The following is a 17,751-nucleotide window of genomic DNA, read 5'->3' as shown; positions in this document are numbered from 1 at the left end:
CATGTGCGGAAGGGACCGAGCCACGCTTCTCTGAAGATGCTTGTAACAGGGAATTTGCAGCAATTTCTTCAGATTATATCCCCCAAAGTTCTTCAGGGAAAATACCAATTTTAAAACTTGACCCTGAAGGTGTGACCCAAAATTAAGTTTATCAGGCAGGCATTTTTAGACTTCCAAATGGATTGCTTTGAAACCTGGTTCCACTTTGGTCCAGATGGCTTTGAAGGTCTGTGTTTACTTGCTCCCAAAATCCATGTTTTGCATTTGCCTTCAAAATCCTGCACTTGTAAGATGGCTGAGAAACGGACTGAATTCACTTTGGTCACCTCGATCGTCTCAGCCATTAAAGATAGTTTCAGAGAGAAACTGTATTGTTCTGCAATGGAACAGCTAGATTTGAATCCAGCCAAATTTTAAGGCTCCTTCCGCACATGCAGAATAACGCACTTTCAATCCACTTTCTCAATTGTTTGCAAATGGATGTTGCTGTTCCGCACAGTAAAATCCAGCTGCAAAGTGCACTGAAAGTGGATTAAAAGTGTATTATTCTGCATGTGCGGAAAGCTTGTTGGGTGCTGTGCTGCTACTGGATTTAGATCCAGCTAAGATGTTAAAGGCATGTGGAAATACAACAAAATTCTACAACGTTTCATGTGGTTTCCTTCGTAGATTTGGCACCAGCTGCCACACTTGAAAGCTGTTGTAATGTACAGGGATCCCATGTCGGAGAAACATCCCAATTTGTACGCGGTACGTACGTGCGAGCAAAAACCTCACGCCAATTGTTCCTGTTTCGTGGATCGGTTTTCCCCACCTCCAGGAAACAGAATATCTGGAAACAGATAAAAATGATAGACAGACGCTTGCCTGATTTCTTATATTGAAAAATTCTCTTTCTCTATCCCACGTTTCATTTTATAAAACCTCTGCTGCTACATCTTGGATCAAATGGATTGATTGGATTGCTGGAATGTTTTAAAATTTTCAATGCTGATTATTTTTATGCATTTTATATGCATTTTATTAATATGATGTTAGCTGCCCCAAGCTCAGAAGGGGAGAGGCAACCCACTATGTCCAATAAATTTAATTGAAATACCAGGAAATCTCTGGCCCCATCTGAAGGTCGGGAGCTGTAGTTTGAAGTCATTTTTTCAGATGCAAATCTTACTTATGTCGCCTGTTTCCTTTCCCGGAAGATGGACGAATTCATGGCTCTGGGCAACCAAGTTCTAGACGAAGATCTCGATGCGATTATTCATTCCCAAAAGCCGAATCAGTGTTGCGTGTTGATCTACACATCTGGAACGACCGGGAAGCCCAAAGGGGCGATGCTGAGCCATGATAATGTATGTATTCCCAGATACGCTTCTGTTGGTAGGCATGCCCAAACATGGTGAAACTGAACGTTTAATGCCTGGCTTTCAAATAGCTGGGACCTAAATGTGTATTGACCCGGCTCATTCCGCACATGCAGAATAATGCACTTTCAAACTGCTTTCAGTGCTCTTTGAAGCTGTGCAGAATAGCAAAATCCACTTGCAAACAGTTGTGAAAGTGGTTTGAAAATGCATTATTTTGCGTGTGCGGAAGAGAAGCATAGGATTCTGCAAAGATAAGATTCTGCAAAGTCAAAACCTCCCCTGTTCTCTGTCCAAGAGGCCTAGTAGAGTTTTGTCTCTGGCTGGCCAAGCTATTCTCAGCGGTCTGTTTGTTGGCGAGCTATTTTTAATACGGCCTTCACATTGGAAAACATCCGTCCCCCCCCGTGATTCGTCCTGAGGTCCACTTCTTTATTCAGGAGACGCCCTCGGCCTCCGCCTAAGCGAACACTTCGAGTTCCAAATGACTCAAGTCTTCTCCCTTCCTTCTGCTGCTTTGATTTGAGTTTTTTCGCCATGGGATGGATGGTAGGAAAGGGGATGCAATACTTAGGACCCTTCTCGGTACACCTCACCAAGCAAATTCTCTCCTGTCCTTGGTTCCCTGTTCTCCTACTAGCTTCTCCTTGTCCCTTAATACCTGACCTTAAGTGTCGATCAGCCTCTTCTACCTGCAGTGTCCATCTATCAATCGTTATAATTTTTTTAAAGCCCCACTCTTCCTCTAAAAAGCTCTGGGCAGGGTGCCTGGTTTTCCCCTCCCGTTTTATCTTTGCCACACCCTTGGTTAGGGTAGCCTGAGAGAAGGATGGAATGCAACTGGTCTAATCTGGAGCACCGGGTTTGATTCCCTGCTCTGCCACTTGAGTTGGGGGAGGCTTATCTGGGGAACCGGATGTGTTTCTGCACTCCTACACTCCTGCGGGGTGACCTTGGGCTGGTCACAGTTCTCCGGAGCTCCCTCAGCCCCACCTACCTCGCAGGGTGTTTGTTGAAGGGGGGAGCGAAAGGAGATTGTAAGCCTTTTTGAGTCAGGAGAGAAAGGGGGGATATAAATCCAAACTCCTCCTCCTCTTCCTCCTCTTTGCCCTCTTCTTCTTCTTGATTTAACTTATCTGTGTTCCTCCATACAGATTACCTGGACCTCCGCGCACGCTAGCCGAGCGGGCAACATGCAGCCCGCCGAAATCCAACAGGAGACGATAGTCAGCTACCTTCCGCTGAGCCACATAGCGGCCCAAATCTACGACCTCTGGACAGGGATCAAATGGGGAGAGCAAGTTTACTTTGCGGAACCGGATGCCTTGAAGGTCTTTGTGGAATGTGATGCTTAAGCTGCCTTTTCTCTCTAATGTTTTTGAGGAAAGTGTTATGGGAGACTAGAACACCATAATGCCCACCCGCCACCTTTTCTGGTGCCCGTCAAGTGTTCTAGAAAGCGTGAGGGGCAAGGTGCGACCAAAATAACACAATATGGAAAGGCTGAGAATCTATGGGCTCAAAACAAGAATGTTAACAGTATGCCCCCTTTCCCCTGCTGGAAATGTTTGGAGGATATACAATTAAAACCTGAACTGTAGGCATTTAATATATATTAGCAGAGTAAAACAGAAGAGACAGATTCTCAGTTGCTTTTATATAAATGAGTTTACTTACTATAAGGGAGGATTGTATGGAAATAAAATAATAAATCCTTTCTTCTTTCTTCTTCTTTCTTCTTCTTTCTTCTTCTTTCTTCTTCTTCTTCTTCCTTTTCTTTTTCTTTTTCTCCTCCTCCTCCTCCTCCTCCTCCTCCTTCTCCTCCTCCTCCTCCTCCTCCTCCTTCTCCTCCTCCTCCTTCTCCTCCTCCTCCTCCTCCTCCTCCTTCTCCTCCTCCTCCTCCTCCTCCTCCTCCTCCTTCTCCTTCTCCTCCTCCTCCTTCTCCTCCTTCTCCTCCTCCTCCTCCTCCTCCTTCTCCTTCTCCTTCTCCTTCTTCTCCTCCTTCTCCTTCTCCTCCTTCTCCTCCTCCTCCTTCTCCTCCTCCTCCTTCTTCTCCTTCTCCTCCTCCTCCTCCTCCTCCTCCTTCTCCTTCTCCTTCTTCTCCTCCTCCTCCTCCTCCTCCCTCCTCCTTCCTCTTCCTCCTCCTCTTCCTCTCCTCCTCCTTCTCATTAATTTTATATACCCTCCCCCGAAGGGCTCTACATCATTATACATTTTAGTGTATACACTATACACTACATCACTAACAACAAAGGAACAAAGAGTTAACTTTATAACTTCTGGCTATGTGCTTACCAGCATGTAAGGAAAGGTGGTCTCACTGACCAATGGCTAATCAATAGAGCAGGTCGTAAAACAATGCTCTTAGCAACTGGTTTACATACACACAATTAACCCTTTCATGACTGAGTTGTAGCAGACAATTGCATGTATCAGCGTAGGGTTATGTCTGAAATGGAGGCTCCAATTAACATAGGGAGTTGTTTCGTGTTTCATAGGGAGTATTGGTGGAGTTGGGACCAGTATATGGTCCCTGGTTGGCTAGGATGAGACAGCGGCAATCTGAAAAGGCCGGCTCAGATTTGAGCAGAGACTTCAGATTGCGCCTGATTTTTGGAACTTGTTCTTGGTCTACGCAGGGAGGCCTGGTGGACATCCTAAAGGAAGCCCTGCCCACGTCTCACATGGGAGTTCCTCGGGTGTGGGAGAAGATCATGGAGAAAATCAAAGAGATCTCTTCGCAGTCGGGATTTCTGAAGAAGAAGATGCTGTCCTGGGCCATGTCCGTCAGCTTGGAGAGAAACCTGAGCGGTTCAAACAGGTACGACCGAGAGAGAAAAGAACACACCTTTGGGGTCACCCCGCTAAATATGGGCAGAGATCCAAAAGTTTTGAATGTACTTTTGATTTGTACTTCAGAAATGTCTGTAATGCTCTGGAGTCTATTTTAATATGCCTAATAAAGGTTGTTGTATTGGGTTGGGACTCTATTTGCGTGAGCAAGATGGCGCCTGCTGGTTAAGGAGCTGTCCTTGGTGCTGCACGAGCATTTTGGAGAATATCCTCGTAACCACGAGGACTAGAAACCTCAATTTAAACCTGAAATTTTATTGGTCAATACAGCCCCAGGTACCTTTTTCTTCTTTGATCATTTTTTTTTATTTCCTTCAAAAATTTGTACATACACATAGCACATAGTGGATAAGATCAGTATTTGCAATCAGCTAGATAATAAAAAACAAAACAAACAAATCATTTAGGTGTTTAAAACGAAAAAGGAAACTAATCTACGTCGAAATTCTAATCCAAAACATGTTTATTGATCATTGAATTCTAGCCAATATAGTCATTGACGTCCACCCAAGTAGTTTCAAACTATCATATAGCACAGGTATTTTAATCTTTTTTAAGAACATAAGAACATAAGAACAAGCCAGCTGGATCAGACCAGACTCCATCTAGTCCAGCTCTCTGCTACTCGCAGTGGCCCACCAGGTGCCTTTGGGAGCTCACGTGCAGGATGTGAAAGCAAATTTCAGGTTTTAATTGAGGTTTCTAGTCCTCATGGTTGCGAGGATATTCTCCAAAATGCTTTTTTGCAAGACCCAAACTTATCCAATTATTATTTTATATACAAAAACCGTAAGAGGGATGATCCATTGTTCTGCGATTTACTGTCCATCAAGCGAAGGCACGGGTACTTTACTGTGTCACCGATAAGCAGTTGATACAGCTTCTGAATTCCCTTTTTTGCCTCCCCCAACTTTTTTTATAGTGACTTGAAGCCGTTCCGGATGAGATTAGCAGACTATTTGGTCCTGGCGAAGATCCGTCAGGCTTTGGGATTTTCTCAGTGCCAGAAGCACTTCAGTGGAGCCGCTCCACTCCCTGCAGAGGTGATGCGTTTTTTCCTGGGCTTGAATATCCCCTTATACGAAGCGTATGGGATGAGTGAGACTACCGGCCCCCACTGCATGTCCGGGCCATATGTTTACCAACGTCACAGGTAACTATCATGTTGAAGAAGGAGCGAGCTGTTTTTCTGCTACTCTAGAGACTAGGAAATGGGAGTAATGGATTCAAATTACGGGGAAAGATATTCTACCTAAACATTAGCAGGAATTAACATCATCCTATCAGATCTAGGAAGCTAAGAGAGCCAGCGTGGTGTAGTGGTTAAGAGCAGGTGCACTCCAATCTGGGGAACCGGGTTTGAGTCCCCGCTCTGCCAATTGAGCTGTGGAACCAGATTAGCTTGTGCACTCCCAACACATGCCAGCTGGGTGACCTTGGGCTAGTCACAGTTCTTCGGAGCTCTTTCAGCCCCACCCACCTCACAGGGTGTTTGTTGTTGGGGGGGGGGAAGGGAAAGGAGCTTGTAATCCCCTTTGAGAGAAAGGGGGGGGGGATATAAATCCAAACTCCTCCTCCTCCTCCTCCTTCTTCTTAGCAGCAGGGTCTGTCCTGTTTAGTACTTGGATGGGAGACCACCAAGGAAGTCCAGGTCTGATGCTGCTACCACTCTCCGCACCGACGCTCCCTTTACCAATTATTTTCTAATTCTGGCCGAAATTGGGGGTTGTTGGTTCAGCCAATGTCGTGTTTCTTTTGGCCTTTTGCCCTCCCGGTAGTGAACTGCAATTCCCAAAGTTCTCAGGGGCGATGAGATAATGGCTGTTCAGTTCTGTTGATGTCTGTCACGTGGGTTCCTTTTACCAAGACAGGAGGCCTTGTGGCGTTGGAGGTTAAGAGCTCGTGTATCTAATCTGGAGGAACCGAGTTTGATTCCCAGCTCTGCCGCCTGAGCTGTGGAGGCTTATCTGGGGAATTCAGATTAGCCTGTGCACTCCCACACACGCCAGCTGGGTGACCTTGGGCTAGTCACAGCTTCTCGGAGCTCTCTCAGCCCCACCCACCTCACAGAGTGTTTGTTGTGAGGGGGGGAAGGGCAAGGAGATTGTCAGCCCCTTTGAGTCTCCTGCAGGAGAGAAAGGGGGGATATAAATCCAAACTCTTCTTCTTCTTCCTTGTGTCTAATTCGCATTTGCGTCTTTTGCGTCCGGATGTCTTTATCCAGCTGTGGCAAAGCAGTCCCCGGCTGCAAAGTGAAGCTGGTGAACGTGGATACCGAAGGCAATGGGGAGATCTGCTTTTGGGGGCGCACGGTCTTCATGGGCTATTTAAACATGGAGAATAAAATCAAGGAAGCCATTGACGAGGACGGCTGGCTGCATTCCGGAGACCTTGGAAAGATAGACAGAGATGACTTTATCTACGTCACTGGAAGAATCAAAGGTACCGCATGTGTTTGCTTTGCTTCAGCATGGTGTCGTGGTTAAGAGCAGGTGCACTCTAATCTGGAGAACCGGGTTTGATTCCCCGCTCTGCCGCTTGAGCTGTGGAGGCTTACCTGGCGAATCAGATTAGCTTGTGCACTCCGACGCACGCGCAGGAGTGGGGAATCGAACCAGGTTCTCCAGATTCAGATCCACTGCTCTTAACCATTACACCACTCTGATTTTTAACCTTAAAGAAAGGGAAATGGGGGTACTTATGTCCAGTGTCACCACAGTATTCAGACTACGGCACAGAGGGTTCCGTTCGTCACTGAGTTTCCCACAGGGTGAGCACCTGGTGCCCGTTGGCTTTGCCAAACTCCACCCAGGGCTATAATTACCTCTGGCCAAACCACGCAGCGTCGCCCTGCCGCTTCTGTCCCCGTCTGCTCATTTCGCTTCTTTTGATGGCCCCGAGCAGCTGACCCGTCCCGAGTTGGCCCAGCTCCCTGCGTCGCTGCAATCTTGCATTGTCTGCCAATGATGCAGAATCAAAAGCAACACCGGACCTTCCCGAGCGAGGATATCTGAGAGCCAGCATTGGCATAGGTCAGTGATGGCGAACCCTTTTCGAGACTGAGTGCCCAACTTGCAATCCAAAACCCACTTATTTGTCGCCAAGTGCCAACACGGCAATTTAACCCGAATACTGAGGTTTTAGCTGAGAAAAAAAACGGTTGGCTCTGAGGCGTGCTTTGCTCGGGAGCAAGCTTGGTGGCTTTGCTTTGAAGCAACCGTGCAACTCTTCCAACGGGTGAATCACGACCCTAGGAGGGTTTACTCAGAAGCAAGCCCCATTGCCAGCAACCGGGCTTACTCCCAGGTAAAGGATCGCGCTTTTGTTCGTCGCATGAAAATCAGTGAGGTTTACCAGCGCTTAACGGGGCTACCTACACTGCTTCCCCAAAACTAGATCTTAGGTTTAATGCTAATAATCGGGCCCAGCTTGGTGGTAGTCGGTGGCTTTGCTTTGAAGCAGGGGTCCCCAAACTTTTTAAACAGGGGGCCAGTTCACTGTCCCTCAGACTGTTGGAGGGCCGGACTAAAAAAAACTATGAACAAATTCCTAGGCACAAATGATTGTAAAATGTTTGATTTCACCTTTCAGCCTTTCTGTCATGGTCTATTTTTAGAACAGTGACCAAAGTATGTCAAGTACAGGGTGGGCTCCAAATATTGTTGGGGAGGCTGTGGAATACCTTCCTGTAAAAAAAAAAAGCAGAACTTCTTCCCAATGAAGCATTCCAGATCTAACCCAGGATCAGGTATCTTCCTGGGTTCTTCCTCCCTAGCAGCCAGCGAGCGATTCCCCAGCCTGGCTGATGCCAACGGGAGTGAGGCGGACAGAAAGCCTGAGAGCAACACATGGAGTAGCTGGAGAGGGAAGGGCGGAGCAGGCGCTAAGCACACATGTAAGGTTTCCAACTCTGGGTCAGAAAATTCATGGAGATTTGGGGGTGCCATCATGTAACTGCAATCAACAGCCGTTGGGGCCGGTTCCTCCTCTCCCTCGAGCCCCCACTGCACATGAATGGAGCCATCTCTGCCATGCCTGGCGGGCCGGATAAATGCCTTCAGGGGGCCACATTTGGCCCCCGGGCCGTAGTTTGGGGACCCCTGCTTTGAAGCAACCGTGCATCTCTTCCAATGGGTGAATCACGACCCTAGGAGGGTTTACTCAGAAGCAAGCCTCATTGCCAGCAACCGAGCTTACTCCCAGGTAAAGGATCGTGCTTTAGTTCTTTGCATGGAAATCAGTGGGGGTTAACAGCGCTTAACAGGGTTACCTACACTGCTTCCTCAAAACTTGATCTTAGGTTTAATGCTAATAATCGAGCCCAGCGGCCCAGGCCAGCCTAGATATGTGTGTGTGTGTGTGTGTGTGTGTGTGTGTGTGTGTGTGTGTGTGTGTGTATGTGTGTGTGTGAGACTCTATTTGTGCGTGCCCACAGAGAGGGCTCTGAGTGCCACCTCTAGCACCCGTGCCATAGGTTCGCCACCACTGGCATAGCTGATACCTGCCACGTTCAGAGTCAATCCGCGAGTCCATGAAACTCGGTATTCTTAGCAGGGACTCTCTGGGGCCTCTGGCAGAGAAGAAGTTCCCTTCTCTTGACACCTATTTTTAAAATTTCTTTAACTGAAGGTGCTGGGAATAGAACCTGGGATCTTCTGCACGCAAAAGAAAGGAGCAGCAGTGGTGTAGGAGGTTAAGAGCTCGTGTATCTAATCTGGAGGAACCGGGTTTGATTCCCAGCTCTGCCGCCTGAGCTGTGGAGGCTCATCTGGGGAATTCAGATTAGCCTGTGCACTCCCACACATGCCAGCTGGGTGACCTTGGGCTAGTCACAGCTTCTCGGAGCTCTCTCAGCCCCACCTACCTCACAGGGTGTTTGTTGTGAGGGGGGAAGGGCGAGGAGATTGTAAACCCCTTTGAGTCTCCTGCAGGAGAGAAAGGGGGGATATAAATCCAAACTCTTCTTCTTCTTCTTCTCTTCCTTTCTCTGAGCTGCTTCAAATTATAGTGACTTATGGTGGCCACCTGGGGTTTTCAAGGCAAGAGAAGAACAGATATGGATTTGCCGTGGCCTGCTTTTGCGTCACGACCCTGGACTTTCGTGCTGGTTGCCTTCCCAAGTATTTATCGAGGCTGACCTTGCTTAGCTTCTGAGATCCGATCAGATTGGGCTAGCTCAGGTCACCCGGGTCAGGGCCCCTGCAAGCCCAGTCAATGCCACAACAACAACAACAACAACAACAACAACAACAACAACAACAACAACCTTTATTTGGCATTTAAAAATAGGTTTTAGAGCATTGCCAGACATTTTTGAAATACAAATCAAGAGTACATTCAAAGCGCAGACAGGAAGACTGTATATAGCAGTATACATAACTTAGAAAGTTCTGTCACTTGTAAAAGAAATTTTGCTACTTTTCCCAAGAGCACGACATCTGTATTGTTTAACAGAAGCTCCACAACAGAACAGTCAGAGTCGCTTTCAGATTTGTCTAGGGCCAGCCTGGGAGAGAAATCCCTAATGGCCACATATCTCGGACAGTCAAGAATAATGTGAGCAAGAGTCTCCACTTGGTTTTTACAGTGTGGACAAACCCGATCCTGGAGAGGGATGGATAAGTAACGACCCTTTGTAATGGCCGACGGGAAGGAATTGGATCTGGCCCTTGTGATAATCCATCTCTGTTGGGGTTCAGTTAATAATCCAAGATATTTGGCTATGTGCCCCTGTTCCGGTATTATTCCAACAGAGAGGGGTGAGCATGATTTGTTTGCTTGCCCCAACAAGATATGATATTCCTGTTCTAGAAGTCTACTTTTCAAGGTTCGGAATATCTCTCTGGGTGTCAGCATACAGAGATCTTCCAGTAATAAACCTATTGAGTAAATTTTTGATTTGAGGAGTTGATACCATTCGGAGCCAGAAGTGTTGCGTGTCATAACTGAAAGCTCAAGGGCAGGTTGTGGCAAGCCAGAACAGCAGGGATTTGGAGCCGTGGCAACGCAACACGCGGATGAATGAAAACCTCAGCTTGCAAACTCTGAAATGGAAAAGGAACAAAAATAGACACATGCCACTCTCAAAACTTATGTCGGGGTTTCCTTGCTTTGATTCGGTTTTTGGTATCTCACTTGCTGCTCGGGCTACCAGTTAGTCATTGAGTTTCTAGTCTGTATAATTTTAAAGAAGGAGAGAAGTTTGGATTTACACCCCACCTTTTCTCTCCTGTAAAGAGACTCAAGGCGGCCTACAAGCTCCTTTCCCTTCCTCTCCCCACAACAGACACCTTGTGAGGCAGGTGGGGCTGAGAGAGCTCCGAAGAACTGTGACTAGCCCAAGGTCACCCATCAGGAATGCAGGAGAGCGGAAACACACCTGGTTCACCAGATAAGCCTCCGCCACTCAGGTGGAGGAGTAGGGAATCAAACCGGGTTCTCCAGACATAGACTCCACCTGCTCTTAACCACTACACCAAGATGATCTGCCTACATTTTCAACGTAAAGGGTGGGGAATAAATCTAAATTATATGCTAATCACACAGAGTTCTGTTCCTCACCCATTCCCGTTGTTGAAAGAATGCCCAAACCAAACCCCGGGGGTCCTTCCTTATTACAGCAGAAGAGACTTTTCCAAAAGCCTGTTTGAAATATCAGCCCATGTTTCTGATAGGAAGGCGGGCATTGGCTTAACTTGGAAGACACCCTTTCTCCTTGTTGGTCACAACGAGTCTCCGGCTACAGGTATTCCCAATTGCCAACGGAGGATAGAAGGAAGGGGGGAAATCCGTATTTCAAATAAACAGACTATTCAGATTTCCCCTTTGAATGACAGGAAGGGAAGTCATGGAGGGAATTTGCAGGGTAGGGGACATTTATTTCATTCCTATTCCATTCCCAATGTTTCCTTTTCTGCGTCGCAGTGGAAAGCAATCGTACGGCGGCTTGTCCTCGCCTGCTCCCTCGTGGTGGTTTTGCAAATTGCATTTTGCTACACAGGATCATAAAAGGACTCGTGGATAATCGCCACCTGTATTCTCCTGGTGTCTGCCGAAGAGACCAGTGACTCTCGAAAGCTTACACCCTTCACTCTTGTTGGCTTCTGAGGTGCTTCTGGATTTAGCTATTCTGCTACAGACAAACACAGCTAACCTCTGAAGCAGATTTCAACTATTCCGGCCATTAAATTCTGGGATTAAAAACCCAGATAAAGGAATTTTTTTTTGGTCCAGAGAGCAATCTTCTCTTTGCATCTTCCACAGTTGGAAATCCACCCCCACCCCCCCAACAACCATCCACACATACCCCGGGCTATAGGAAGGAAAACAGTCTATATTCTATCTATAGGAAGGAAAGCAGGCTTCTAGTAAATTGGAAAGGCAGATTGAACGCTACACGGTGATATTATAAGTGGCTCTAATAAAAGGAACCACCGGATGATGTTTTGTGGATTCTTCTCTCTCTCTCTGGGGCTCCTCTGGAGTAGTAGTAACAAGCCTTTATTGGCATAAAATAAACATACAAAATAAGCATACAAAATTTGCCCATTATTGCTCCCAGTTATAGACACTGGTATTAAAATATATACATGGTCCTTCTGTAACTATAGGACATTCCTTCAGCTAAGTTGACTCACTTAAACGTCATCGGATGCTGACAGAAGCTAGAAAAATTACTGCTGGCTATATGTGGTCATAATACATAGACATTGATTGGTATTCATCTAGACTTACGTCTATTATCTTTAGCAGAAATTTTGCTACATTCTCACACACCATGGGATCCATGTTGTTCAAAAGCATAGGTATCTTAAGAGCATCGGTTAGATTGTTATACAGAAATGGGATAAGTGCAGATTGCGACATTCTGGTTTTTACAAACCTTACACAATGAAAGAGGGTGTGATCGAGTGTCTCCACCTGACCCATATTGCATGGACATAGCCTCCTCTGTTTATCAATTTGTTGATATCTGCCATAGAGCAGCATAGAAGGCATTAGATTGAATCTGGCCGGTGTTAAGGAGTCTCTGGAGTACAAAATGCAGAGACCAGAACAATATGGGACAGTCTGGGTTCCCGCTGGAAAGGTAGGGTAGAAATGAAGGAAAGAAATCCATGAAAATAAACGTGACGCCAGCATGCTCTTCTTTTCAGAGATCCTGATTACAGCTGGTGGGGAAAATGTGCCCCCGGTGCCAATCGAAGATGCTGTGAAGAAAGAATTGCCTCTTCTGAGCAACACCATGCTGATCGGAGACCGGAAGAAGTTCTTATCCATGTTGCTGACTTTGAAGGTACAGGGGAAGGGAGGAATCAAAAGCAAGATTTAACTATTAAGAAGAAGAGGTTGGATTTATACCTCACCTTTCTCTCCTCTAAGGAGGCTCAAGGTGGCCTACAAGCTCCTTTCCCTTCCTCTCCCCACAACAGACACCTTGTCAGGTAGGCGGGGCTGAGAGAGTTCTGAGAAAACTGTGACTGGCCCCGTGGTAGCGAGCCTTTGGCACTCCAGATGTTATGGACTACAATTCCCACCAGCTCCTGCCAGCATGGCCAATTGGTCATGCTGGCAAGGGCTGATGGGAATTGCAGTGCCAAAGGTTCGCCACCACTGGACTAGCCCAAGGTCACCCAGCAGGAATGTAGGAGTGTGGGCACACATCTGGTTCACCAGATAAGCCTCTGCCACTCAGGTGGAGGAGTGGGGAATCAAACCCGGTTCTCCAGATTAGAATCTACCTGCTCTTAACCACTACCCCACGCTGGGTGATTGTTATTATTAATTTATATTTATTCCCACCTTACACAAAGGTCTCTAGGTGGCTTGCAACAAAATCAGAAGGATAAAACTTCCCAATTAAATACAAAAACAAAACGTAAGAATAAAAGCATCATAAGATTAAACCCAACACCCAGGGGGCATCCATTGAAAGTGCTGGGGGGAAGAATTAGGACTAATAAAAGGAAACACTTCTTCACGCAACGTGTGATTGGTGTTCGGAATATGCTGCCACAGGAGGTGGTGATGGCCACTAACCTGGATAGCTTTAAAAGGGCTTGGACACAGATTTATGGAGGAGAAGTCGATTTATGGCTACCAAATCTTGATCCTCTTTGATCTGAGATTGCAAATGCCTTAACAGTCCAGGTGCTCGGGAGCAACAGCCGCAGAAGGCCATTGCTTTCACATCCTGCATGTGAGCTCCCAAAGGCACCTGGTGGGCCACTGCGAGTAGCAGAGAGCTGAACTAGATGGTCTGATCCAGCTGGCTTGTTCGTATGTTCTTATCACCCACTATCCCACCCCCACTGATAAAATGTGTACACAGAATTCTGCTTCGTGAGCAAATGGCCATTGTAAAGTACCAAACTTCAGGTAATAAAACCATTCCGGTGAGGGCAGGTGCGTTCAAATTTTATTTATTCATTTACCCTATTTATAGCCCGCCTTTCTCACAAAGACCCGAGACGGACCGCACGGGGCGAGTCCGTACATTCACCAAAATGGGACATTCGAGAAATGACGTCTTAAGATTTTAGAAGTCCGGTCAACAACCGGAAATCTAAAAGCCCTCCTTCGTATGTTGCAGTGTGTCCTCGATCCCGACACATCGGAACCCACCGACCGCCTGACCCAAGAAGCACGGGACTTCTGCGAGAAAGTCGGCAGCAGAGCCACCAAAGTCTCCAAGATCGTGAGGAAGCGAGATCCAGCCGTGTACCGGGCTATCCAAGAAGGCATCGACCGCGTCAATGAGCGGGCCGTTGCCAATGTTCAACGCGTCCAGAAATGGGCAGTCCTTGAAAAGGATTTTTCCATTGTGGGTGGAGAATTTGGTAAGCTTTCTGAGGGGCGTACTGCCCAGGGGGACATATGGGATCAAATGTCCCCGGGCTGGGCCACTTAGTCCCGTAGGGGGTGGAAAATCACCCCACACCCTTCCTCTCCCCCCCTCCCCCGGGTCCTTACACTTACTTCAAGACAAGTGACACAGACCATTGCTGTGTTCAGATTTGGGAGTTAAGGCATGTTCTACAATGTGATGGCGACAGTGGCGTAGGAGGTTAAGAGCTCGTGTATCTAATCTGGAGGAACCGGGTTTGGATTCCCCAGCTCTGCCGCCTGAGCTGTGGAGGCTGATCTGGGGAATTCAGATTGGCCTGTGCGCTCCCACACACGCCAGCTGGGTGACCTTGGGCTAGTCACAGCTTCTCGGAGCTCTCTCGGCCCCACCCCCCTCACAGGGTGTTTGTTGTGAGGGGGGAGGGGGAAGGAGTTTGTCAGCCCCTTTGAGTCTCCTGCAGGAGAGAAAGGCGGGAGATAAATCCAAACTCTTCTTCCAAACTCTTCTTCTTTGAGATGGCTTGGTGCAAAAAAAGTTATTTGGCCGTGGTGAGGGACGGTGGCCACCCATACGTGGGGGGTGGCGGGGACTTAGATTTTGCAGCAGGCTACATTTCCCCCTAGATACACCTCTGAGACTAGGAACTGTCCTTTTTGAGTTTCTGGGCATCTTTGGATCCTGACATCACGTGGTGGACACAGCCACAAAACAATAGCCACAGCTTACCTTCAGTCACAGTAAAGATTCTTGTACTGAGGTGGTAGCTGCGACCGATGCAGCATTTTTGAAAACGTGCACAACCAATAAGGCTTGCGGGACAAAAGCATCACCTGGGGCCACCCACCTTTGAAGGTACACTGTGTCCAGTTCTGGTCGCCACATCTCAAAAAGGATATCGAAGAGATAGAAAAAGTGCAGAGAAGGGCAACGAGGATGATTGAGGGACTGGAGCACCTTCCCTATGAGGAGAGGCTGCAGCGTTTGGGACTCTTTAGTTTGGAGAGGAGACGTCTGAGGGGGGATAGGATTGAAGTCTATAAAATTATGCATGGGGTAATGTAGGGCCACAGAGAGAAGTTCTCTCTTTTCAGCATACCAGAACTGGGGCATCTGTTGAGGGTAGTTAATTAGGACTAATAAAAGGAATACAGCCTTCACGCTAACATGTGATTGGTATGTTTGGAAGATGCGTCATTGCCAGGAGGTGGTAGATGGCCACTCACCTGGATAAGCTGGGCTTGGACAGATTTATGGAGGAGAAGTCAATTCCATGGACACCAATCTTGATCCTCCTTGATCTCAGATTGCAAATGCCTTAGCAGACCAGGTGCTCAGGAGCAGCAGCAGCAGAAGGCCATTGCTTTCACATCCTGCAGGTGAGCTCCCAAAGGCACCTGGTGGGCCACTGCGAGTAGCAGAATGCTGGACTAGATGGACTCTGGTCTGATCCAGCAGGCTAGTTCTTATGTTCTTATGTTCTTATGTACACGTTTCGTTGCAACCTGATTAATTTGACTTTTTCCCCCTTCTAGGACCAACCATGAAGTTAAGGCGACAAGCTGTGATCGAGAAGTACAGGGACGAAATCGAAGCTTTTTACAAAGACTGAAGCCGAGCTCCTCTCCGCGAGCCTCCCTGTGACGTAAAATCAATCCGGCCGCTCAAGCTTCAATTTGTCGTTGAAGGCTTTCACGGCTGGAATCCGCTGGCTGTTTTGGGTTTTCTGGGCCGGGTGGCCGTGGTCTGGTAGTTTTGCTCCTGGTGTTTCGCCCGCATCTATGGCTGGCGTCTTCGGAGGCACGTCATTACGTGTTTCTGTGCCATCTGACTGGGACGTGCATCTGAACATGCCAGCCATAGATGTGGGCGAAACATTAGGGGCAAAACTACCAGACCACAGCCACACAGCCCAGAAAGCCCACAACAACCAACACAAATTTCCTTTGAACATCTCTGCAACGTCAGGAATGGGCGGATCTTGCTGGCTCTCTTCGTAGTTTCAGAATTTTGCTACGTGTGGTAATTTTGCAAATCTCTGTAATCTGGTTTGGCCAGGGTAGCATAGCATTTAGCATTCAGACGAGTACCGTGGAAACTGATTCAAATCTCCGCTTTCCCGCTGAGCTCAGTAGGGGGACCTGGGCCCAGCCGCACCCTCTCGAACTAGCCTACCTCTGATGGTTGTTGTGAGGCTGTGTGCTCTAGTCTGAGCCTTCCTAGAGGAAAGGATGAAATGGATCGATTTGATAAGAACATAAGAACATAAGAACAAGCCAGCTGGATCAGACCAGAGTCCATCTAGTCCAGCTCTCTGCTACTCGCAATGGCCCACCAGGTGCCTTTGGGAGATCACGTGCAAGATGTGAAAGCAATGGCCTTCTGTGGCTGTTGCTTCCGAGCACCTGGACTGTTAAGGCATTTGCAATCTCAGATCAAAGAGGATCAAGATTGGTAGCCATAAATCGACTTCTCCTCCATCAATCTGTCCAAGCCCCTTTTAAAGCTTTCCAGGTTAGTGGCCATCATCACCTCCTGTGGCAGCATATTCCAAACACCGATCGCACGTTGCGTGAAGAAGTGTTTCCTTTTACTAGTCCTAATTCTTCCCCCCAGCATTTTCAATGTATGCCCCCCTGGTTCTAGTATTATGAGAAAGAGAGAAAAATTTCTACCAGACCACATGATGAGCTGCTTACATGAATTCTTGGAGACCGCACGGCTTGATTCTTTGGCTGTGTGAAAGGGTCAAAGTGCCGGCAACTCACAGCCGACACTGCAACTCTGGGGGTTTTTTAAGGCAAGAGGTATCTGAGGTGGCTTGACTATCCCTGTTCCCGTTTAGCTTCCGAACTCGAAGATCGGGTTAGCACGGCCCATCCAAGTCAGGGCCATGTAGATCCAGCTTCTAGTAAAGCAGAGACCGATTCAATCATTCGTAGAAATTATGGACACCAGGAAAACACAGCAGAAGGATCCGGGGATATTCACAGCTTCTGTTTATGGTCAAGGTGGGGTGGGCGAGGGTTTGTCTTTCTATAGGAGCAGAATATGTGGGTATCTTGCCCCTTCCGCATCTCCCTTTGCTGCTGTTTCTATCAGCATTTTGTGAGGACTCCTGGCTTTTGGGATGCAGCGGGGTGCAAACAGAATGCGAGAAGGTGCTAAAAGCAAAGAGAGGGCAGTAAGGTAGCACGGTTGGATCAGAACTTATCTGTTAGGGACCTCTCCGATACCCATTTTAGGTGTGAATGTCAGGAAATCGCACGTCGTTAATTGCTTGGAGGTAAAACCCCTTCCTGTTTTGACGTGATAGTTAAAAGCCTTTTCCTTTTTTAAAAAAAGAGCTTCCCCTCGTAGCGTTTCAAACCAGACCTACTAACGTTTACTAAACTCCACGGGACCGAACGGTTTGATTAAGAAAATGCAATCCGCACCTGTGCCTGCGATGAAATAAAGAAATAAACAAGGTAGATCAAAGCGCAAGAGGAATGTTAATTTTTGTAATGTAGTCAAAACGTTACGGACGGAAAGGAGGGTTCAAAAACATCTCTGGAAAGGGGGCTTTGCTCAGGGGGCTAATGCAAACCAGCTGGAACCATTGAGAGAGATAGTGTGGTCTAGTGAAGGGGTTTGCAACCTGGCCATGCTGGCAGGGGCTGATGGGATTTGTAGTCCATGAACATATGTAGA

At 47.5% G+C, this 17,751-nt stretch overlaps 1 protein-coding gene across 3 annotated transcripts in view; it reads left to right on the top strand.

Annotated features, from left to right (window-relative positions):
• The window catches only part of ACSBG1 (acyl-CoA synthetase bubblegum family member 1), a 29,635-nt gene extending 13,210 nt beyond the window's left edge, over positions 1–16,425 (top strand). For 2 of the 3 annotated variants that reach the window (XM_048482122.1, XM_048482120.1), the window contains exons 6-14: positions 670–750; positions 1,200–1,349; positions 2,516–2,692; positions 4,001–4,182; positions 5,137–5,367; positions 6,439–6,656; positions 12,371–12,510; positions 13,807–14,053; positions 15,594–16,425. In XM_048482122.1, the coding sequence (XP_048338079.1) occupies positions 670–750; positions 1,200–1,349; positions 2,516–2,692; positions 4,001–4,182; positions 5,137–5,367; positions 6,439–6,656; positions 12,371–12,510; positions 13,807–14,053; positions 15,594–15,670 (1,503 nt within the window). In that variant the 3' untranslated portion in view covers positions 15,671–16,425. The remainder of the gene's footprint in view (positions 1–669; positions 751–1,199; positions 1,350–2,515; positions 2,693–4,000; positions 4,183–5,136; positions 5,368–6,438; positions 6,657–12,370; positions 12,511–13,806; positions 14,054–15,593) is intronic. The other variant, XM_048482123.1, reaches the window with a different exon arrangement.
• The last annotated feature ends 1,326 nt before the right edge of the window (positions 16,426–17,751 follow it).

Source organism: Sphaerodactylus townsendi, linkage group LG17 (genome assembly GCF_021028975.2).
Source record: "Sphaerodactylus townsendi isolate TG3544 linkage group LG17, MPM_Stown_v2.3, whole genome shotgun sequence".
NCBI classification, from domain to species: Eukaryota; Metazoa; Chordata; class Lepidosauria; order Squamata; family Sphaerodactylidae; genus Sphaerodactylus; species Sphaerodactylus townsendi.
Note: the sequence above shows the minus strand (reverse complement) of the source record. Positions and strands in the feature narration are given on the sequence as shown.